We start from the raw sequence: 23850 nt of genomic DNA, 5'->3' as shown, positions 1-23850 counted from the left end.
AGGAAATGGACTTGCACTGATTTGCATGGCTGAGTGTGCCCAAGCTCCCTAAAGCTAAATACACTTCAGTAACCAGGAATTTTGACCTTTCCGGGTGAAAGACACCACTGAATTCCAGCCAAGCAGCATACCACAGCTTGTAACCACCACCCACACACCCCAAATGACAGCTTCTTGATGTCACCCGAAGAGTCACAAGGCGAGGACGGTGGTTCCACGAGTGTTTAGCATATTGGGCAGCTGGCTCAAGTCAACCCTTTGTCTGTCTTGATGAGTGGGGGCCAAAGGCAGGGAAACAAGTGGACGAGGGCTCACCTGAGGGTACAGCAGCAGTGCCAAAAGGTACAGAGCCAAACATGTCTGCACTCGCCGGAAGTGTCTGAGATGAAGACGGGATAAAGGCATCACCTGGAGTGGCAGGAGTCTGCAGACAGAAAGAGGCAGAGGGTGCATGAGGATCCCGGGAGACCTGGCTCAGCTGTCCTCAAGGATGGGAGGCAGGAGAGGCAGGAATTAAGTGGAAGGGGGTGCTGCTGAACCGAGCCACTGTCCAGGCCACTAAGGTGGTGTGGAGACCATGAGCTGGTTGCGTAGATTATCTACAAAACCGGAAAAATGATGCCTGCCTCTAGAGCTGCTGTGAGAATTAAATAAGGTCCTGCATTTGAACCACTTGGTATCACGCTGAGGCATACAGTAGGTGCTGAGACCCTGGGAGGTGTCTTCAGGCCATCAAATAATTCCATAATGTTTGGCTTTCATGCTTTAGAGGTGGTCAGTTAAAACTGACATACACCCACCCAGGACCTACTGTGCACCTGGCTCAAGGCTTGTCACTCAATGCATGGTAAATAGACAGTCGTTGGCTAAAGGAACAAAGAAAGCATAGCGACTGGACAGAGACCTTTGTATCCCAGTGCCTCCCAGAATCCTGCCTGAATCTTCACTTGCATAAAGAAGTACATATGTTCAAGAGGATGATAAAAGATTGCCTGAGCAGCGGCACACTTCACCACGCCCAGCCGGTGCTGAAATTCCAGAAAGGTCCGCAGCACGAGCTGGTGGGCAAGGGGAGGGTGCTCAAACACACACACCAGTGCTCACTTTCTTTTTGAGGTCCACACCCGATTACAGCAGCCTTTTGCCTACAGAGTATGTCTATTCCATGCCATAATATCCTTATTTTTTTCCCTTGGAATAGACTGGGGCAAGCAATTAATCCTGAAACCACGGCAATTAGTCAAGTCCATTTTTAGACCAGCAGCTTGCAGGACGAATGGCATTGTTCTGAGGATTATTAAATACCCATTTGGATTGCACTTGGGTTCAGGGCCAGAAACACAGCCATGAGCTGCTGTGTTAAGCATTTTGAAACACAATCAACACTCTTCTCTTTTCCCCTATGTGACCCTGGGTGAGTCACATGCCCTCTCCAGGACTCAGTTTGCTCATCTATAAAATGAAGGGGATAGGTTCGAAGATCTCTTCAGACCTTTCTAGCTCCACAGCCCCATGGTTCTGAGATTCCAAATGCCCAGGATGCAGCTGTTAGCCTGGGATGGAGAAGAGGATGAGAATGGCTAGAGCTATCCAGCCTCCCTGGAGAAAGGAGCTGCTGTCCCCTCCCTCGGCTGCTATGGACATCAGGTGTTGGGAGTAGGGCAGCTGTGCCGAGATCCCCTGGAGGCAGCTGTGGGCAGCAGGGCCTTGTGCCATCTGTCCTCAGTGGTGAGGTTACAGCCTATTCTCTGTGAGGCGCATCTTGCCAATGAACCATAGCACCATCCCTCGGCTGGCACCACTGCACAGTGCCCAGAGGAGCTGCTGCCTCGCAGCAGCTTCAGCTGGTGCAGCTGCAGCCAGCTGCTCTCCGCCCAGCTCCGGGGCATGGGCCCGTGGGAGCTGAAGGCGGTCAGCACTCTGTTCTTTGCAGTGGCTGCAGCGGTGCCTTTGAATGCATCCAGTTCTCAAAGCACTGGGATTCTACTTTGCTTTGATTTTCCTTCTTTTCATTTTCAAATTAGGGCTCCCTACAATCTCTTGCTGGCTGAAGCTGGAGCTGGGAATCTGAAACTTCATGAGAAGTTCAGCAAAGCTAGGAGGAGGATTGAAAGTGGGGAGGAAATAAAAAGAAGAGGAGGAGAGGAGGGAAAGAAAGGAGAGAGGAAAGAGCAGAAAGGGGCCGGGAGAAGATGCTTCCTGCACTGATCTGACCACCTGGCTGCGCGGGCTCTGGGCAGGTGCTGACAAATGCTCATTGTGTCTGTTGTCCTGTTGGGTTTCTTGCCCATTTACTCAAGTAGACTGTGTGCGCCTTGCAGGCAGGGACCACATCCCATTCACGCCTCTCTCCACTGCCAAGCACAAAAGTAAGTACCCAGGGGATGGACTGTAATTGCTGATGCATGGTCTCATTTATTTCTCATAATTCCTTTCTTCAAAAAGAATTGCTAGTCAATTCGCCCAAATCACACAGCTTGAAAGAGCCCAAGTTGAAATCCACCAGCAGGCCTCTTCCACCCAAAGCCCATATTCTTGCCACCGTGCGACTGAAGAAGGAAAGGGGAGGGAGGCAGGATTCAGAGGGCAGTGCGTACTTACAGGAGGAGAGGTTATATCAGGAGGGGTGGACATGTCCCCAAAAAGTTCTAATTGGGTCACAGCCTGAAAAGACAAAAAGATAATGATGTAACTACAAGGAACGCTGACGTTGCTGGATACTGCTTTAAAAACAGAATAGGAGGACACACATTTCTCTTTTTCATCATGACTATATAAACGATAAGTTCAGTTGGTCATTACTATACCTCAGGATCCCAAAGACGCATCTTGGATGTGGCCAGAATCAATTCTTGCTTCAGTGTGTCTGGCTGTTTATCTGGGCTTGACTGCCTCCCATAAGCAATAATAATACCACTTTACACGTCTTGACCCTCGAATGCCAGCACTGTCCCCCTTCTCCAGGAGATACAGGCAAGAAGCCCACCTCATCACTTGTTTGTCTTTCATAAGTGTATCCACATGTCCAAGATGCACTTCCTGTGCTAAGTACCACAAGACGTGACTTCCCGGCCACCTCTCAGGAGGTGATCCCAGCACCACTAACGCTGAGAGCTGGGGATCATCACTCCCCTTCTTACAGATGAATCGACTGAGTCTCACAGAGGCAACCTCAAGGTCACCTAGCCAGGACTTGAATTTTCTGTCTAAAGAACATACGGTTCAATGACAGCCCCTGAAAGAGTCCATCTTTAGGATAACAAATGCAGTTGGAGGAAAAGAAAACATATCATTTAATACCAGGAAGGACATCAAAAACAGCCCAGTATATACACTATTAATCACTCCTAGGAACTCCATCACCACAGACACGGTACCGTCTACATTCCCATCCATCATCCGGCAGTGTCTGAGCAAGGCCAGCCAGAGCAGCGGAAGAAGCCCTTTAAGATACACTCAGAAATTAATCTGCATGCACTTCCAGCTCCAGAGACCGTGGGAGTCTGTGGCCAGGAATCAAATGGCCTGACAAAGTATATAATCATGTGCTTTGTGCAAACCTGCCCACTGAGGGGAAGACATGTTCTGCTCATCTTTGGATTTTAAGCGATAGCTTCTAATCGGGGAAACCTGAAAACACCGCTCCATAGAAAGAGCGGGGAGCGCCTGCCTGCTGGCCTGCAGCATGGGGTATGGGCCCTGAGCTCTAATGCAGTTCTAACCAGGCGCGGCCGGATCTCTGCGATTCCCACAAAGAAGGGACCGTTCCTGGCCACCAACAGATGAGCGGAGATCCAGCCAGCTTTTGGCAAAGAAGTTCCATGAGGGTTTTCTCAAGGAAATAGCCCCGATTTGAATCCTGAAGGAGAGAAGCAGTTGGCCAGCAATCAAGGAGAGGAGGGACGGTCCAGGCAGATGAAAGGATGTGAGCAAAAAGACAGAGGCCTGGAACAGCCTGCGTAGCTGGGTACAAGCAGAAGGTGTAACCAGCATGATGGTGGAGAGAGGAGCAGAGAGGAGGTTGGTGACGTGGACACGGGCAAGGTCGTGTGGGACTTGCGTGCATTTCCTTCTTTTCCACGAACTCTTCACTGCCTTGATTCTGTCTCACACAACACCATTCCAGATTTAGGAGACAGCAATGAGGTGGCCAGCATGCAGGCTGCTCCCAAGTCTGGCTGGATCCTAAATACTTGCTTGTCTTCAGTAAGGCTTCTTTAACTTGTTAACAATATTTTATATTATTTGGTGAAACTAGGCCACTCCTTTAGGCTCTTTCCTAAATTCATAAAAGAAATAATTCTATTTAATCAATTCAAATGAAGCCTCTGGGCTTTCTTGCAATTGGAACTCAATGCTTTTAAAATGGCCCACAACTATTTTCAGTGGTAGGAAAATATTAAAATGAAGTTAATAATTAAGTCACACAATTTACATTTCAAATGTGTTGAACTCGTGGCACACTTTTACTAACATCATAAATATAATTTATTGGCTAATTTTCTCCTTCAGCACAACTTTGAAAATAACCTTCATTCTTGAGATAGAGACTTCCTCTTGCCAGATGATTTTCACTCAAGGATTAAACGAGGAAAACATGCAGAGGCATAAAACAGAGATTGTTATTTCATTCCATTGCATTTGCTGTTTAAATAGAACCTTGAGTTAATTAAATTTTATAGAAAAAGGGGATTCTTAGGCCATAAAATAAAAATAATTCTAATAACCATATGTGATTGAAAATCTGGAATAATATCTATTTTCACAGCCTCTCTCCCCATGTTAATCCTAGTCCTTTTATTTGTAACCTAATAAGCCATGTTCCATCTGATAATTTTCTCATAATTAATCATTTTAAAGACCTCGAGAGAATAAAACGAACATTCACATTTGTAAAACACTTTACAGTTTACACTGCATTTTCCTACATTATCATCCTGCCTGACGCTCACGGGGGCTCCCCCGGGTTGGCAGCGCAGGTCTCTCACTGTCCTCATGGTGCAGATGACTAAGTGAGACTGAGAGCTTAAGAGTCGTGCCTCTCGTCAGTCAGCTAAAAGCAGCTGGACTTGACCACGGACCAAGCAGCCCCTTGCTTATCTATCGCTCACTTTACCAAGCCCTAGTTAGACCGCCTAAATGGGGGAAGCCCAGCCCCACCATCTTCCCTAAGCAGAAGTCAGGGTCCGAAAATTTCTGCCATGGTGCACAAGCATCTGAGGAGGTCATCAGGGAGCTTGCTTCGAGATGCCCACTCGCCCATCCATCCCAGCACTTCAGATGTCTTAGAGGAGACATCTGTCGATGGCAGATTCTGCCCCTTCTCTAGGCCCTGGGCAGGTTCCAGGTAAGCAGAGTGACACTGGAAGCTGCCAAACCCATGATGGGGAGGAGGAGTGGCTTGGCTTTGGAGGGAGGAGCCCCCCTCAATATCTCCATCAGGCCAGTCCCCACCCCAGCCATTCTTTAATGTGAACAGGGATGTTTCCACAATAATATCTGGAGTGCTGTACCACTGCTGTTTCAAGATGTCTCCCGGTCCTTCTCTCAACTAGAATGCTGCCACCGGCCTCCCGGCGTGCTAGAGAGAAGCCCTGAAGGGCTGCTGATGAAGGCTGAGATGTGCCTTTGTACATGCTCCTCGTCCTCCTCAGAGCACTCATTCCTTCCCCCATTGCCTTTCCCACCCATCCTTTAGGACATAAATTAGAAGGATTTTTTTCTTTTCTGGAAAGTGTTTCCTAACTCAATTTGCACCCATTCCACTGCTCAGAACAGCTTATGTGACACTCTCAGATCAGCGGTTCTCAATTTTGGGTGCAGCAGGGGAAAAATACAGATGCCTGGTTCCCACCCCTCAAGAATTAGTTGGTTTGAAGTATAGCCTAGTAACTTGGACTTTCAAAGCTCTCCTGGTGATTCTAGTTTGCAGCCAATGTTGAGGACCCCTCCCCTAGAGGCTTCCCAAACATCCTGTACTCAGGGCTGATAATATTCACTGGCCTGTGCATCAACCAAGCTGAGTAAACACTGGCTGCCAACCAGCACATCTATTCCAGGGTATACCCACTGAAGAGCAGCCTTGCCTGGTTTTCACTCCCACAGGTGCACTTAGCACATCCTCTTTATGTGTCTGTTCTACTACACTACATTTGGCTCTCTACCCTACCCCATCCCATCCTTTGCTGTGCAGTGTTGCACTATGTCACTATGTTGTACAATGAGCTTCCTCAGGACAGGGCCCATGTCTTCCTCTCTACTGCATCTCTAACATCTATCACTATGCCGGGGATATGTTGGGAGCTTGAAAACTATTTGTTGAATGAAATGAAGGGGTGCCACTTCCTCTCCAACACACACACACACATACACACATTCTCACTAATTGACCTCACCGCAGGCTCACCAATAGTCTTTCTGTGAACATCAGAATAGGCACCCACCGGAGAGAGCAGAGCGAGCGCCTGCCATTCATCCTGGCCAAGTGAGGATAATGTAGAACGCATGAGAATGACCAGAACAACTCTCATATGACAAGAGCCTGGAGGCCTTACCTTTGTTACCTCAAAAATCTCATGAAAGTCCATTGGCAGGTTTCTGTTCTGTAACCACAAGGCACGACTTATGAGCGTGAGATGAACGATGGGGTGATGACATGAGACAGTTAAAAACAGTTAACCAGACGGAGCCCTCTCATTCTTACCGGGGTGGCTGCAGCAAACCGTTCTTCAAAATCTTCAATTGCATGGCTGTTCTGAAAGTGTAAGGGATGATGAATGAGGATGAAAGTGAATGACACACAAATGACATGGATTTATGAGTTTAATGATGATGGGGTCTATGGTTTACACTCCCGTGGTCTCAGTAGGCGGGAGCCCTTGCCATTGTACTGTGAAAACCCTGGAATATGTTCCTAGCATAAGCAGATGATAAAACATGGGCTTGGGGTTTGCCCCATGGCTGAGTGGTTAAGTTCGCGCGCTCCGCTGCAGGCGGCCCAGTGTTTTGTCAGTTCGAATCCTGGGCGCGGACATGGCACTGCTTATCAAACCATGCTGAGGCAGCGTCCCACATGCCACAACTAGAAGGACCCACAACGAAGAATATACAACTATGTACCAGGGGGCTTTGGGGAGAAAAAGGAAAAAAATAAAATCTTTTAAAAAAACAAAAAAAACATGGGCCTGATTAGGAAACACAGCAAAGGTCAGTTTGCTTTTTTGTTTTTTTGAGGAAGATTAGCCCTGAACTAACATCTGCTGCAAATCCTCCTCTTTTTGCTGAGAAAGGTCGGCCCTGAGCTGACATCTGTGCCCATCTTCCTCGACTTTATATGTGGGACGCCTGCCACAGCGTGGCTTGATGAGTGATGTGTGGGTCAGCGCCTGGGATCTGAACCGGTGAACCTGGGGCCACTGAAGTGGAACGTACGAACTTAACCACTGTGCTGCCGGGCTGGCCCCCGTAAGTTTGTAAGTTTAAAGTCCATCTTTCTAAAATTACAGACCTTACCCAGCCAGTCTCAACAGTGCCAACAGATAAGAGCATGATGGCAACCCCTGAGATTTTTGTTTTAAAAGGAAAACACGCCATCGTGTGCTTTAGGCAAACGTGACTCTTTGGAGCAGTCTGTGAACAGCTGGTTCTGTAAGTGCCTTTGCACACGGTGTTCTCCCTGCTTGAAACGCTCATCTCCTCACCCCTGCTAGCTCCAAGCTCACCCGATTCCTCAACCCAGCTGAAAGGCCACCTCTTCCATGAAGCCTTCCTCCCTCTTCAGTCTTGTGAGCCGAGAGTCCTCTCCTGAGAATAGCAGCACATCATCTGTGCCTGCTGCCCTGTGAGCTTCCTGAAGCAGGGAACATGTTCCTGAATCCCCAGCAGCTCACAGAGGGTCTGGCACAGAGCAGTGCTCAAAAATACGGGCACGAATGCATGTTCTAAAAGTAGCCGGCAGTTGACCAAATCTAATTGTTTTGTTAATTTTTTATTTGTTTATAATTGTGGACAATTTCACCAAACTACTCCGTAATATTGCGACCTCAGCATCCCACTTTGTGTGGCTGAGTGGCCTGCCGGGGCCTTGAACTGACACCAGACCCCGCAGTGAGGCACGCCCTAGGGCACAGCCTGCAGAGTCACGAGTGCTGTCGGTGTCGGTCGGTGTCATTCCTCACAGCCCTCCCCAACAGCCCCTGTGACAAGCAGTCCCCCCGCCTGCCAGGGCCCTCTCCCATGTGCCTCTTAAATAAGACCCCTGGAAGCTTACCAGAACCCTGCTCTTCTGGGTCTGAGCTGACCAATTCAGCCTCAGCCCAGGAACTCTGAAGCACTCTCCCCTGGTTCCCTAACAAAGGCCTGAGCCCTGGGTCCTGCCTGGCTCTCTCTGCCTGCACCCTGCCTTGACCTCCCTGCGTGGCCCCTCCCCCAGGGCCTGTGACTAATAAACTTCTGTTTCAACTCCCTTGCCGTCTCCCGTCTTCTGTTGAACTATGGCTCACCATCGACAGGGCTCTGCTTAACAAATGTTAATTTAACAAAGTCACAACAGGAACATATATTATAGATAATACACATAATATCTACTATATATACATACATATATATTTCTAATGACCATGTTTTGGTCTATACATATAAGCTAATTATTCTTTGGATGATTTCCAAGTAGTGTAACGTTCATGAATCTGATAATATGGACATTAAGTTGGAGTTATTATGTATGAACAGAAATAATCACATCATTTCCTAATTTTGAGGAGGGCTTCCTGTTGGCAATGGAGGAGTGGAGAAGTCATCCCCCATAATCACTTTCACCCTGTTTGTAGCAGATGTGGCTGTGACATCACTCAGCCCCAGTTACAGGGCTGCAGAGCAGGAGAACCCACGTGCCTGAGGCCACCATGACCAACTGCCAGCGAACTCTGTCATCAACGACCTGCCTCCACCAGGCACTGGCTGGCCCAGGGTCAACTGCAGCCGAGAGGAGGGCAAGCCACATCAGATAACCACATGCATTATTATCATTATTACTTGGCCAGAGGTGGGGAGAGGTAGCGAGACAATATTAGTCTAAGTGATCCTGTAATCTACGGTGTGGCCTGAAAGGTTAAGGTTATGTCGCTACATCCTTTATAAATTCACACCCTTCTAGGGATTTATAGCATGGCCCCTACCAACTAGCTCTGGGTCATAACTTTTAATAAAAACATTTTTTAGTGTCCAAAATCTCATTACATCTGTCCAATATAAAAAAGCAAATGGCTTCAGAGCATGATGGATGAATTAAATAAATCTGAAAAACAGCTCATGGTAGAGTCTCATAAAAACCCCCACCATATAATGAAAATGAAGAGGAGAACCAGCGTTGGCGTGAGCCCGTCCCTTTCCTGGTGACAGATAGGTGGCCTTTGGTGAGGTGTGGAGCTGGGGTGGGATGAGGCCATCTCTGAACACTCAGATGAAGCTGGATCTGGGTATGTGAGCAGAGGTACCTCTCTGGAGTCATGCAGATATGGACTGGCCGGACCACATGGTGGTCACGTGACCCTGGACAGGTCGGTTAGCCTCAGTTTTCTCATCTTTTTTAGAGTGGAGATAATAATGACAACATCTCGGGTTTATCGACAGGATTAACTGAGACATGTATGCAAAGACTTGTTTGGTGTTTGGCACATAGTAGATGCTCAAAAAACAGCTTTTATTAGTAGTTTTCATCCTATTTCTTTTGGTTTATTTTTGCAATGCACAGTCACACATTTTTTAATGTTAGGAAACTATTATGATACTTGGAAAAAGAAAGGAGAAGAAGAAACAAAAATCTTGTCAAAGGCCCCTCTTTAGAAGCCACCCCGTCTGAGAGTGTAGGCCGGGCCCGTGTGACAGGACGCCTGGCGCTTCCCGGCCTCAGTCCTGAGCCCTCAGCCCATACTTGACCCCATCTCCCTCCCATCTCCCTCCTGGCTAGTCTTGCCTGATCATCTTCTTCCTCCCACACCTTTTGTATCTGGTGCTTGGGGTTGCCTTCCTGATCTGACCCTGGCTCAGTCACTTCTCCGAGCTCCTTCCTCCTGTCTGGGCTGACCTTTGGGAACACCCAGCGCACTTCATCCAGCCCATGGGGAGATCCTTGCAGCCAGTGCACGTTGTCCTAGCTGATTCTCATGGTAGGACCTAGAATCCATTCCCTGCTCTTCCCGCATCCCCACTTCTTGCTTTACCCACAATTACTACGAGAGAGTTAGTTCATTTATCTTGAAGACTTTTTGTTTCCATGTAGACATACTGTTCACACTTACTATCATAGCATGCCTGCAGCTTTGTATTCTGCTTTTGAAAACTCAACATGACATCAAATTTACTCACAACTTAAACTTCCAGTGAGGAAGTTTAAAGGAAGAGATTCTCATGTGTTGTTTCAATACATCGCTCCCTGAATCTTCGCTAAGACATTGAAATCAAGCTTCCGAGGGGAGCTTCTCTTCCCATGATCTCTTTTTGGAGCAGTGGGGACACAACTATATCATAACTGAGTAAGGTAACTATTAAGACCATATTCTTGTTACTCTTGCAGCAAAAGCGACAGTGGATGAGCTGGGACTTGGGGCAAGCATGTCAAAAAGGAGGAAAAGTTATTGACGGCTGCCAAATCAGACACCTGCGGCGGTTCTCACCCCTGACTGCAAAATGCAATCCTACCGACGCCTGAGCCCCGCCATCTGAGATTTGGATTCTCTTGGTCTGGGGCAGGGGCTCTGGCATCAGGAGGGTCTAAAAGCTGCCCAGGTGATTCTACTGTGCAGCCAGATTTGCGAATCACCATGCTGGGGACCGAACTCTGTAGGAATAATTAGTGAAAGTCCTACTGGGAAAACTGAAGGCATCTTGATTGATGATGTAATTGATTAACTAATTTCTTCAGCAAACATTCACTGGGTGCTTTCCACATGCCATGTCCTGGGGCTAGGCATTGGCGCTACAACGATGAATAATACATGGTCCCTGCGCTCCTGAAGCTCAGGGCAGAGCCAGTATAGATAATCATTCTAGCTTGGGGTGGGATAAGCGTGGGACAGGGCGGGCACAAGGCTTCTAGATCTAAACTCGGAACTCAGGCCAATACTGCAAAAGAGTGAATTCAATTATCCACTTAGAAAGCTGAGGAGAAATGGATTAACTAAACTGATTTGTAACCGCACCAAGGTGGGTGCTATTAAGGCATGTAGTGATTCCAGGTATTTGAATGCATTGTGCCTTTGCCTGCTGAGTAACTTAACCGGGAAGACACATACTAATGAAGACTAATTCCCTCTGGGGTATCTAGGCGTTTACACACTCTATCATCTTTACCTAAGAGCAAATAGCTACTTTCCCACTTCTCGGCAGAGAGAGACCAGAAAAACTCTGGCAGTTGAAGAACAAAGTAGGGGAGGGGGTGGTGGGAGTGGATACGGGGAACAGAAACTGTGATGTTAATAAATGATTTTTCCCAAGAGCAACACCCTCCAATAGGACTTTCTGTGATGGTGGAAAGTTCCATATCTGCACTATCCAATATGGCAGCCAATAGCTACACGTGGCTATAGAGCAATATGGTTAGTGTGACTGATGAACTGAATTTTAAATTTTATTTAGCTTTAATCTCAATTTAAATAGCCCCATGTACCTAGTGGCTATTGTGCTGGATGGCACAGCTCTAGAGAACATATATTTTAAAAAGCACTTCCAGTTGCCTGGGTGCTTTCTAAATACTAGACATATTCCTTCCTTATATATTTCCTTCTATCCTTTTAAAGAATATTCTACCTTTGCATCGACCGGAAAAGTTCTATGAGAAAATTCAGTTCTTTACAATGTCCAGACAGTACCATAAAATCAAACTCTGATCACAAAAACAGCAGCCTTCTTCTGTACATAAAGTGTTTTTCATTGCCTGGGCTAAGCCAGAGCCAGATATTTGTGGGGTTCTTCAAAGTAAGTTAAGATTCATGTTTTAAATAGAAATCCACGAAGCTTCATCATCATTCCAACAAAATGGAATCCCATTTAATGCCAAATGTTCCAGGCCTGCTGAGATCTGGGGCTGTGTGGTCCTGTTGGACTCATTGACTTGATCTGCCAAAGGAACTTGTTTGAGGATTCATCTCTGTAATGATTGAAAAGTCTCTAAAATTTACTCCAAGTTGGGCCTCATGTTAGCAGCTAATGGCCTTCCTTCCCCTAGTGACAATTTCAGGAAGGTCCCAAATGTTGTCCAAAAGGTTACAGGGTGGAGGGAAATGCTTAGATCTTATAATTAAAGTTATATCTTCCCTTGAAAGTGCATACAAGAGAAATATATCTGAAAATCCTTGGACAATGAAATATTTACATGTGGCTTCCTGAAACTTAAGTTGGTCCTTTAAATAGCCTCTTCCACCACACACGTTTTTCTTATTGTTTGGGAACATTTAACATGAGACCTACCTTCTTCACAATTTTAAAGCGTACTTCCTACAGTATTGTTAACGATAGGCACAATGCAGATCTCTAGAATTTAATCATCTTGTGTAACAAACTTTATACCAGTTGAAAAGCAACTCCCCATTTTCCTCTCCCCACGGCCCAGGCAACCACTATTCCACTCCCTGCTTCTATGTTTGACTACTTTATAGACCTCACGTAAGAGGTATCAGGCAGTATCTGTCCTGCTGTGACTGGCTTGTTTCACTCAGCATAACGTCCTCGAGGTTGAGCCACGCTGATCCCTATGGAAGGATATCCTTCTTTTTGAAGGCTGAATAATGTTCCATTGTATGTATACACCCCATTTTCTTTATCCACTCATCCATCAATGGACTTTTAGGTTGAAATGGCTTTTCTTCACATGCAGGAGAGAGTCAGGAGGGGGACTGGTGGTGACAGGGATTTGCTGCTGCTTTCTTTAGGTGTTTGAGAAAGGCAGACCCCTCGGTGAAGGTCAGGGCTCTCAGCTGACCTGAATAAGCTAACATGAGCGAACAGAGGACAGCTGTGGCTAAGGGATCTGATTCTGGAGTCTTGAGCTTCCCAACTTTAATCTAAAGTCAAGAAAACCAATTTGCTTGCGTTTGGAAACAATGGCTCCTTTTAAAGCGAGAAGTGTGATGTCTTTAGGAGAGGCAGGTGGAGTAGCGGAAAGAGGAATGTCAGCAACAGCCAGCTCTCAGTTCAAACTGCTGCTCCACCATTGCCATTTCCTTGGATAAACTCCTTCCTCACTCTGAACCTTAGTTTTCTCCTCCAAACCGGGGATAATAATGCTTACAATGTGGGCTCGCTGGGAGGAAGCTGCGGTCAGGTTGATGTATATGAAAAGGATTAGCACAGCACCCGGCAGAGTAAAATCTCAAAGGACGTCAGCTCTCTTTCCAAAATTATAGAAAGGAAGGAAGAATGGGAGGGAGAGAGGGAGAGAGACCAAAGAGGAGGGGAAGGGAGAGGAGAGGAAAGAGAAAGGGAGAGAATGAAGGAAGGAAGGCATCGGGAGGCAGCAAAGAAGGGATAGCCATGGGATTATTGGCTTAGTTGGCGAGGGTAGGCAGGTTCCAAGCCATTGCAAAAATTTGGGAAACACTGGTCCTGGGAAGAGGTGAGGTCACCTGCAGGAGCAGATGAAGGTGCAACATGGTCTTCACTGAGCAGACACTCCGTGAAAGCAGGTCTCGTTCCTGGCCCTCCTCCTCGGCGGTTAGCCCTGCAAGGCTGGCCCGTCCTGGCAGTCCGGCCCTCACCCATTCCACCCGCCCTGTGCCCTGCTCTCCTCCACTCTTCTTTTCCATCCCTCACATCTATTTCAGAGCCCTGTTGGCAACTCCATGTTTTCATGTCCCGACTTTCTAAAGCACACCCGTTATTTCACGAAAACACACATAAGGATGAAGTCGGTGGCATGATTTGCAGGCTGCTGCTGCTGATGTGATAAGATACTAATAGCTAAGGAAGTTTGATCTCAGTAATGGTGACAAAGGAAAGGAGATGCTGACTGTGATGCCTGGGAAGTGACAGTGCCAGAGTTTGGGGTGATGGTGGTGGCGATAGTGACGGCTGTCATAAGTCTGTGAGAACCAGTCACTCATTCACTCCACATCTATTTATTGAGCAACTACGATAAGGCACAGTCCTTGTCCCTACCTCACATGAGGGAGATGGAAAAGAAAACAGGCAATCATCATACAACTGACGTCATAAATGAGGTAAGTCACGTAAAACCTTTAGTATATAGTGCCTGGTTCAGAAGAACAATGTGATTCATGCCGGTGGTTACTGCTACTATTGTCTCTATTACTAAACACGTGGTACCCCACCGTCTTGAGGGGCTGGGGAAGCTGGAAGCAGCAGATATGTTGAGATGGTGGCAGGAGTGGGGTTGGGATTTGATAGTGGCAGTGCTGTTGTCAGGAGATAGTGGACAGTGCATAAAGAGATGATGACACAGCTATTTCTATAGTGCTAGCCAAAATGGGGCCAGCGACAGGAACTAAGACGAAACATTGACAAGACCATCCCAGCTTCTCTAGGAGCACTGGGAATGACTACATGCTTCCTAGGCTCCAGATCGCAGTCCCAACCCACGACCTCATTCCAGAGATCTGACATTCAGCAAGGAGGACTTTAGATGCGGCATCCCCTTCCTCTGTTAGGGGCAGGGGCAGGCCGTACCTCTTTGCTACTTTAATGGCTGTGCAGGTATAAAGGCACAGAGAAGGGGCTGGCCCCGTGGCCGAGTGGTTAAGTTCGTGCGCTCCGCTGCAGGCGGCCCAGTGTTTCGTTGGTTCGAATCCTGGGCGCGGACATGGCACTGCTCGTCAGACCACGCTGAGGCAGCGTCCCACATGCCACAACTAGAAGAACCCACAACGAAGAATACACAACTATGTACCGGGGGGCTTTGGGGAGAAAAAGGAAAAAATAAAATCTTTAAAAAAAAAAAATAAATAAATAAAGGCACAGAGAAAACGAGACGCCAAAGAGGAATGATTTTCCAAAGCCTAAAATTATTTATTTTTCATGATCTCTTCCTTTATCCCTTCTCCTTTTAAAACTCCATTATTCTAGTTGCACATTAGCAAAAGCTCAAGGATTTTTCAAAAACTCCTAACAAGATTTGGCATGAGTTCAGTACTTTGGAAACGGAGAGAGTTGGGAGCAGAGGAATGTGAAATTGGCTCCCGTCAGCAGGATGACAGGATCTCCACACACTCTGGGGAGGAGGGCATGGGCCTCTCGGGAGCCAGTCGTCTTTCTCTGCTGGTTTGTCTCTCTTGGAGAGGCCACTCCTGTGGTCCAGATGGCACCCAAACGGTAACAAGAAATATTGGATGGAGTTGAAATCAAGCGAGAGCAGCAGAGGCTCAGGCTGAACGCGGAGCAAATCAGAGGAATTCACAAATGGGGAGATGTCACAGCAAAGGAAAAAATAGTCAGGAGGCCCTGCCTGCTGCTCTGACAGCCGTTCTGTGCAAACTGTTTCTCCTTTTCTTCTCCAGAGGAATGCAGACTGTACATGCTTAGGCCTTCATTTCCTTATTCACTTCTTCATTCCTGGATTCACTTCTGAAGGCATGCATTTCATAATTAACAAACTTTTCCTGAATGCCCACTATGAGCAAGGCACCGTGCCAATGCTGTGAGGGCTGAGGTCCTTTTCTTGAGTTGTAACAGGCAAGTCAGGAAATTGGAGGATGCTAATTCAGGTCGGAGCACGAAGGGTGTCACAACACGGGTACCGCACGAGCATCTTCACAAAGCGTGTGCCATTTTCACGGCTGCAGTGCCATTCACAGCACTGCAGCCAACTCCAGCACAAACCACCTACCCAGGAATGCTGTTTTTCTGGGAATGGATTTTGACTAGCTTACTCATCTCTTGAATTTTCCTTTGTTGTAAAATTAAGGAAATATCCATCTCAGGAGACTGCGTGAAGACTATCCCAGATAAGATTTAAGGTAACAGCTTAATCAGCATGGCTCCTGACACACAGTAACACCCCCACTAGTGTCTGCTAATTGCGGTCAAATATTAAGTGAGCGATCCAGTGGAATCTCCTTTAGGAATATGATGATTTTTGTACCGCTTGTTTGATGGCATTTTGAGCAGTTTTATAAGTTGCAGACTCGCAGAGTAGCAGAATGCAGCTCTCTAACCCAATTCAACCCTATATTGTTTTCAGATGAAGAAACAGAGGCCTCCAACTTTTTCAAAATCATGATCATGTGAGCAGCAGAGCTGTGAGAAAATCTCAAAGTTCCTTTTTACTCCATCACAATCCCCCTCAGTTGTGTAGACTAAGAGGAGACAATGGTAAGTCAGAGCAGAGAACCCTGGCTTGCATCTTACAACAAGCAAACTAAGTCCCCAAGGAAACTTTAGGTGGCTCATATGTAAAACAGTGAGGGAAATGGCTACTGCATAGAGCTGTGAGGATCAAGTGAGGCGATGTCCACCGACAGATAAGACTTGGGGGGCAGCCTAAAGGTTTGGAGGCAGAGGAAATCCGGAAAAGCGTTATGCTCAACTGTCTCTGATTGTCCAACCTACAAATAGTTTGTAACCTTGTGTCATAATTTCACATGCCATCTTAACAGATCACTCAGTATATTCCTTACCCTCTCAGGCCTTGTACAAGCTATTTCCTGTGACTAGCTGCCCTTCCCATCCTTACTCATCAGGAGAACTGTAATAAATCCCTAGAGACTTGGGTCTAATTACCTCTCCCAAGCCTTCCTCCACAGCCCTCAGGATGGATCAGATAATCCTCCTCTGGCCATCACACGTGTCTATAATGGTTGATTACCTCTCTCTTCTCTGCTGCAGACTATGACCTTGTAGGGGCTCTCAGTTCCTTGTACGAGAAACTATATCTTATGCCTATTTGTATTCCTAATACCTAGATAGCCCAGTGGCTGGCACACAGAAGGAAATTATATTGAATTGACACATTTAACAAAACAGAATGAGTGAATAGATGAACATGCTTACACAAGAGAACATAAAACTGAACAGAAACAAACTTGGGGATAGCATGACTCACCAAGCGGAAGGGATGGGAGTCCATATGGTGTTTTCGAATGCTCAGCGTGTATGTGTGTGCACGTGTGTGTGCACACACACTTGCTCACTCACAGAGATTTGGCATTTGCTATTATAAACTCCAGAAAAGATATCATATCCACTCTGTCATCTGACCTAATGAGGCATTGCAATCAGAGTAAATGGCCCTAGCTCTACTTTCAAAGAAATACTAGGGAGATGTCCCAGAAAAAGTGCTAAGAACAGGGCTATGCTGCTCTCATAGCCTTTCTAATCTCTGGATGGCACTGTCATCTGAATTCCCCCAGTCCTTCCCAGTAGTCAGACCTATCAAGGCTTCAAGGGTGAGTCAACCTGCGACAGTTCTCTCTACTTGAAGTCTAGCCAATATCTGAGCTTGTCACTCCCTCCCTGAGTTGCTGGCGGTTGGTGAAGCGATTGCATCTCATATTGTTCAGCCTCTCACACTTAACATGTCCAGAGAACTTTTCATTTCCCCAAACCTGTTCTTCCCTTGTCTTCTGATTTCTGTAAAGGCCACCAACTGACACCTAGATGCTCAAGCCCCCAAATGTACAAGTTACTCTTGATTCATCTCTCTCCCACACCCTGAGGTCCAATCATTCATTATGAAATGGTGATTCTATCTCTAGAATGTATCCCAAATAGTCCGTTCTGGTCTGAAGAGGAAGGAAGGGGCTAAGTAGTAATATGAAGACGTCATCCGTTTTTGGCCAGGCAGGAGTCATGCAGAGCAATAACAACAGCTAATGCTTAGGTTGACCTGCCTCTGTATATACCAGACGCTATTCTAAAGTACTTGCATATATTAACTCATTTAATTATCATGACAATGTAGGTGCTATTACTATCCTCATTTTCAGAGGAGGAAACTGAGGCACAGAAGGGTTAATCAACTTGCTCAAGGTGCCACAGCTAGTAAACAGTAGGGCTAAGATTTTCACCAAAGTGGATTAGCTTTGGAGTGTTTGCTCTTAACCATTATGCTACAGTGAGGAGAAAAAAGGTGTCAGACAACCTGTGTTTTAAGACTAGCGTGAGAGGTAAGAGTTCTGGAAGAAGCAGCCATGGTGGGCAGTTGAGGAGCCCGCCTGCCACAGTCCACCCCAATCCTCTCTGGAGGCCCACGGCCAGACCACACTGCAAATGTTATCCCTGTAATGATGACGGGGGTAGAGGGGCCAGATCTTCCGAGGTGACTATAGAAACAACAACAACATAGAAACAGCCAAAGAGACAAGGCTGAGAGATTAAAAAATATAGAAAAGGGGGGAAAAAACCAACCCAGAATATTGGGCTGACAGCACACAAGAGCGGGGAGGAGGAACAGTACCCAGGGAACACGCTGACGGGCTGACAGAGCTCTGAGCGGGAGCAGACGGGAGGCGAGAAGAAAGAGTCGTGTAAACAGTGGGCGTGAGCCGTGCTTTATCCCAGGTGGAGAAGCAAGGGACTCCTCCTTCATAACCAGGCTATTTCCCTCTCCCCTTAGCATCTCAACCTCACTCTTCTGGCCCATAAAATGGAGACAATCACAGTTGTCATGTTAATTAAACTGGATCAACTTAGTGGAGCATCGGAACCCATCAGGGGAGCTTTGTAAATCTCCCTTTATATATAAATATACGAGAGCCTTACAAAAGCAGATCGATCGATAGGAGTGGGGCCCAACAAGTTGTGTTTTTAAGTGTCACAAATGACTGTTAGGCAACACAGGCTTTGGGAACCACTGAACTAGATACAGCTTGCCAAAGAATGTGCACACTCCCCGGCCCCCAGTAAGTGCTCAGCAAATGTTCTTATCTCCTTTCTAAGTCATTGCAAAAACAGGTTTTGCATGCTTTGGGTTGGGACTGTCACCAATATATCTATTTTTATTCTCCATGATCATTCCTTCATCTCTTTCTCCTACTTTTAAAACTAGAGCTTGTTCATTATTCTGCAACCACTAATAAGGGCAGTTAGGGAGAAAGAAAGAGCCTCAACATGATGCTATCCAGAAAAGCTGAATTACTGTACCAAGAGAGAACGAGCATCAGCATCAATGGATATTTATGGGGAAACTGTATATTAAAGCTTTGCTCATTAGAGATGCTGCAGTTAAGGTTCTGCGAATGTTAATGATCTGCATTAGAGGAAGTATCACACACTCACAGAAGTAGCAGTTAACAGATACTCCTCAATCACACGTTCTTACCATGGACCAGATCTCCAAGTACTTTATGCCCACTGAAGAAGCAAGAACGCCTCAGGGCACCTGCATCCAGCGGGTGGTATTGTGGTTGCTTCAACACAAGTAGCACTACTGGCAAAGAGTTTCAGGAACAAGATGGACAGACGCCTCCTGCCTTTGCTTGAAATCTCACGTGGCCTAGTCTTAGAGACGGCGTGGCCCAGCAGGAGGAGAATTCGCTGGCTTTGGGTAGAATAGCCATACATCCTGGTTTGCCTAAGACACCTCCTGTACACGCCTATTGTCCTGACGTCATTGTCAACAGCAAACCCTCTTTCACAAGTTTGGATGATAAACTAGGTCCCCCTAGTTTTAGGATCAGAGAGCTGGATTTGACTCTTAGTGATGCCTCTTTTTTTTTTTTTTTTTCCGAGGAAGATTAGCCCTAAGCTAAGCCAATCTTCCTCTTTTTGCTGAAGAAGACCTGCCCTGAGCTAACATCTGTGCCCATCTTCTTCTACTTTATATGTGGGATGCCTGCCACAGCATGGCTTGATGAGCAGTGCTAGGCCTGCGCCAGGGATCTGAACCAGCGAACCTCAGGCCGCCGAAGCAGAGTGCGCAAACTTAACCACGGCACCACCGGGCCGGCCCCTTAGTGATGCCTCTCATAGCAGTGCCAAGTGATTTAACATCTCTGATCTTCAATATTCTTCACGGCAGAGAAGAGACCTACGTCCTGTCATTGTTTGGGAGAGTCCTAAAGTTTCGCATGCATTAAGTGCCTACCACAGTCCCTTGCTTGCTGGGGTGCACAACACTTGGAAGTTACAATTGCTTGTTATCGCCATCCCATAGCCATGGCACTCCCCCGCAAGTCCAGCCCCACCCCAGGTACACTTGATTTTGTTGACACTATGGCGTGGGCATGGAGATTTGACGGCATTCCAGTCTCTCGCTCTGTACACCAATCTTACTCCCTCTAGCAGTCTAAAAGCACCCTAGTGGCCGGGCCAAGTCTTGCTCATGCTCATATCTCTTGAAGCGTTTGCTACAGTCCTTTGTCAATGTAACGGCTTATAGTAACAATGATGGCTAAGATTTATTGAGCACTTACTACTCACGTGCCTGGTGCCTGGCGCTGTTCTAACGCCTCACATGTATCATCTTACTCAAGTCCTCAAAGAACTCTACGAGGTAGGTACCACAGTCATTACACTCATTTTACAAGTGAGTATACCAGGCACAGAGAAATTTAAATAATCTTTCCAAGGTCACCAGCTGGTAATTCAGGGAGAGAAATGTCAGGCCCAGTAGCCAGGCTGCGAGGCTCACAGTCCTAACTGCAATGCCATGTTGCTTATCAAGGACTGCATGCCCATTCTGTGCCAAACACAACAGCAATCACGGCTGTCCTCTTAGTTAATCCTCACAGGAACTCAGGTCGTTCAGGGTCCTGGGGAGAATCTGACAGCGCACCCTGCCTGGAGCCATGCGGCTGGGCAGTGCGAAGCTCCCACTAACTTCCCCTCGGCGGCTCTCGGCTGCTTCACCGCCTCTCGAAGAGCCGACTCCCAGTCTGTGCTCACGGATCTGGGGCCAGAATGACAAAGCCTCCGATGGGAGAGAACGCGAAGGATCTCCTCTCCTCGTCTGGCCTCCCCACTTGCGGAATTAGCTAGTGGGTTCCTTTGACAGTGGTTTTCACACCAGCCTCTCTGAATCTCTTCTCTTCCAGAACCTTCCGTCCTTCAGAATGGGTAGGAGGGAGGGCTTCCAGGTGGATAGGCCTTGAGGCTCCAACAGAGCTTCAACCACCTCTCCTCTTTCGTCTGTTTATATAGAAGGCTGCCGGGCACATTTCGTTTGACTAAAGGTTCCCAGGTTTTATAAGAAGTGTGAAGAGCATTCCTCCAGATCGGTGGCAGGCATGTGCACAGAGGGATGGAGTGACTGCTGTTTTATCCAGATGTGATTTTTGCCAACATACAACCGAGCAACCTGGAGCAACTGCGTATGCCCCCACTTACTCCTCCACATTTGCATTTGTGGCAAACAAGCTTCGGGAACGATTCCCAGCGAGCTGTCTACGACTCTGTTTGATTCCACTCATGACAGCCCAGTTTTTCAACCTTGGAAGAAAGAGCCAGATACCATGCAAAGCGATAACGTGACACCACCCAAACGTGAGTCATTCACTGACAACAGAGAAGATGAAAGGGATCATTACTGTCTCTGGCAAGAACCTGAAGACAGCAGATGAAGGCTGAGGTACAAACACTCTTAGAAGTTAGAGATATAAAACAGCATGCGCATCAATGACAGAGCTATCGGAGAGGAGTCACGGTCCATAGCGCCTGGTTACCCAGTATGGTCATCTGACTTCCCAGAGCTTGCCACCTTACCTTTCTCTCTGTCTGCAGCGTCTGTAGGTTCTCACCCTCGGTCCAGACCCACAATGGTCCTCACTTGCCTACCGCTTACCTCTTTGCCCTCAAACTCCTTGGTGCCCCCCCCTGCTCTGCGCTGTATGCCAGGGGGCTGACCCCTGTAAACTGCATTGCCCAGGCTCCCTTGCCAACTCACTTCCACTTAGGTTTGACCAACAGGAGGCAGTGGTCAGGAAACGGAGGGTGGGAGGAAGGGAGAAGCAGTGAGTTTCTTCCCAGCTCTCTTTCGGCAGCCTTCTGGCAGTGCTTGAGTCTCCTCTGTGGTGGTTTTAGTTTCCACCAGACAGCCCCTCTTGTCATGGTCCTAGCTCCCGTTGGGCAGCTGTCTCTGTGGTCCAGCGCCTGCTGGCAGCCCCAGTCCCTGGGTTCTGCTAACACCATCTCCTTCCTTTGTCCTTCCAGCCCTAGAGAGGGCAGCAACTTCCAACTATCACTAATCTGGGTTGCCCCACTGAACCCTGTTTGGCTTTTCAGCTCTTCTAACACCTTTGTAACTAGTTCCCCACATTAAGTTCCAGCTATTAAACTACCTGGTGTGGGCTCTGTTTTCCTGACTCCAACGTGATGGATACCTATACAATCCCATTAGCCTCTTAATAGTCTCCCCACCTGCCAAGCCACCTGCCACAGGCCACCAGGGTGATGTTGAAAAACGCAACTCTAATAGTGCCACTCCACCACCTGAAAGCATCAGTGGCTTCCCAACAGACCCCAGCTTCTCAGCACCACACTGCAGGTCCTCTGCACGCTGCAGCAGCTTCCTTTGGTACCCTTGTCTCCTGCTCCCACAAAGGCATCCTGTGGTCATGCCACCCCAGAATACTCATCAGCCCTTGGGATACATTAGGCTTTCCACTCTTCAGTACTTTTAAGCATTTGGTTTCCTCTTCTTGAATACTGTTCCACCCTTTCTCCAGTGCCGAACTCCCATCATCGTTTAAGACTCTACCCAAACTCTGTCCCCCGGGTGAAGACCTCACTGAACCCTCCCCCCCGCCCCACAGGTAAAGCCTACTGCTCCTCCACTGGCTCCCACAGCATTCTGTCCACAGCTCCTTATAGCCCTGATTATATTGAGTGTAATTGTTCTTAATTGTCTATCTTTTTCTTGAGACCATGAAGATTCTTAAGCAGCCTATCTTATTTGTCTTCATATCTCTAGTGAATAGAACACTATCTGGCAGCTAGGAAGTTCTTAGAAAATACGCGCTGCATGGACGAATGAATGAATAAATAAATAAATAGAAGTTGTAAAGGAACTCAAAAAAGAAGGGCTTTCTAGCCATTGGAGCTCTGAGATCACAAAAGGCATGAAGGTCTGTCACTACAGGTATGGGAGCCGAAGCCAAAGAGTCTGGAATGTTCATCTGTACTTCTCACACATGTTCTTGAGGGGTTCTTGCCTTGGTGGGGAGGATAAACCAGATAGCACCTTTAACGTTCCTACTGACTCTCAGATTCTAGGAATTTAGAATTCTACCTCAGGACGAGTTTTAAGTACAGCTGAAAGAAGGCCCGCATAAGAAACATCAAAAGGGGCAACTGCTGTTTCATTTGTGGGAATCTGTAGATTCAGATTCCCTTCCCTCACTTTGGGACCGTCTCCTCTTGTGTGACATCGATGTTCACTGCCGTGTGATAATTATAATTTCTCTACAATGTGGCGCTTAATGAGGAAGTGAAACTGACAAATGTTCAGGCGAGATTTAATCCAATTATGCAACATCTTGATCCAGATTTCAAACTAAAGGAAAAACCAACTGCTGAATTGTGAATGAAAATTTATTTGCCATGAAAGATAGGGGTTGGGGGTAGGGAACAGTTGTCCAGAGAATTCCTGCAATTCCTCACATTAATCGATTGATTCTTCCTACATTTGCAGTAGGGAAACTGAATTAAACCCAGGGCAGGGAAATCAAGCAGACAGAGGTGTCGCACAGAAACGCACAGGCGTCTGCAGGTGGGGAGGCAGGGACGGCAAAATGGGAAGCTTTCCGATCTGCAGAGGTGGGCAGCTCTCCATGACATTTGTTCTTTGGGATTCACAAACATCTTTTCAATATTAGGAGGACAAAAGCTGTGTGCCAGGCAGAGTGAGGGTTTAGGAATGAATCAGACATGGGCACGCCCTCATGAAACTCGGTCTAAGGAGGAGAG

At 47.2% G+C, this 23850-nt stretch overlaps 1 protein-coding gene across 34 annotated transcripts in view; it reads right to left on the bottom strand.

Annotated features, from left to right (window-relative positions):
• DAB1 (DAB adaptor protein 1) overlaps nt 1–23850 on the bottom strand; it is a 1085079-nt gene that overhangs the window by 25954 nt on the left and 1035275 nt on the right. For 19 of the 34 annotated variants that reach the window (NM_001242550.2, XM_070245401.1, XM_070245504.1 and 16 more), the window contains 2 exon segments: nt 316–424; nt 2602–2664. In NM_001242550.2, coding sequence (NP_001229479.1) covers nt 316–424; nt 2602–2664 — 172 coding nt within the window. 34 annotated transcript variants of the gene reach the window in all.

This window comes from Equus caballus, chromosome 2 (assembly GCF_041296265.1).
Source record: "Equus caballus isolate H_3958 breed thoroughbred chromosome 2, TB-T2T, whole genome shotgun sequence".
In the NCBI taxonomy this organism is placed as follows: domain Eukaryota; kingdom Metazoa; phylum Chordata; class Mammalia; order Perissodactyla; family Equidae; genus Equus; species Equus caballus.
This window is presented reverse-complemented; position numbering and strand designations above follow the sequence as displayed.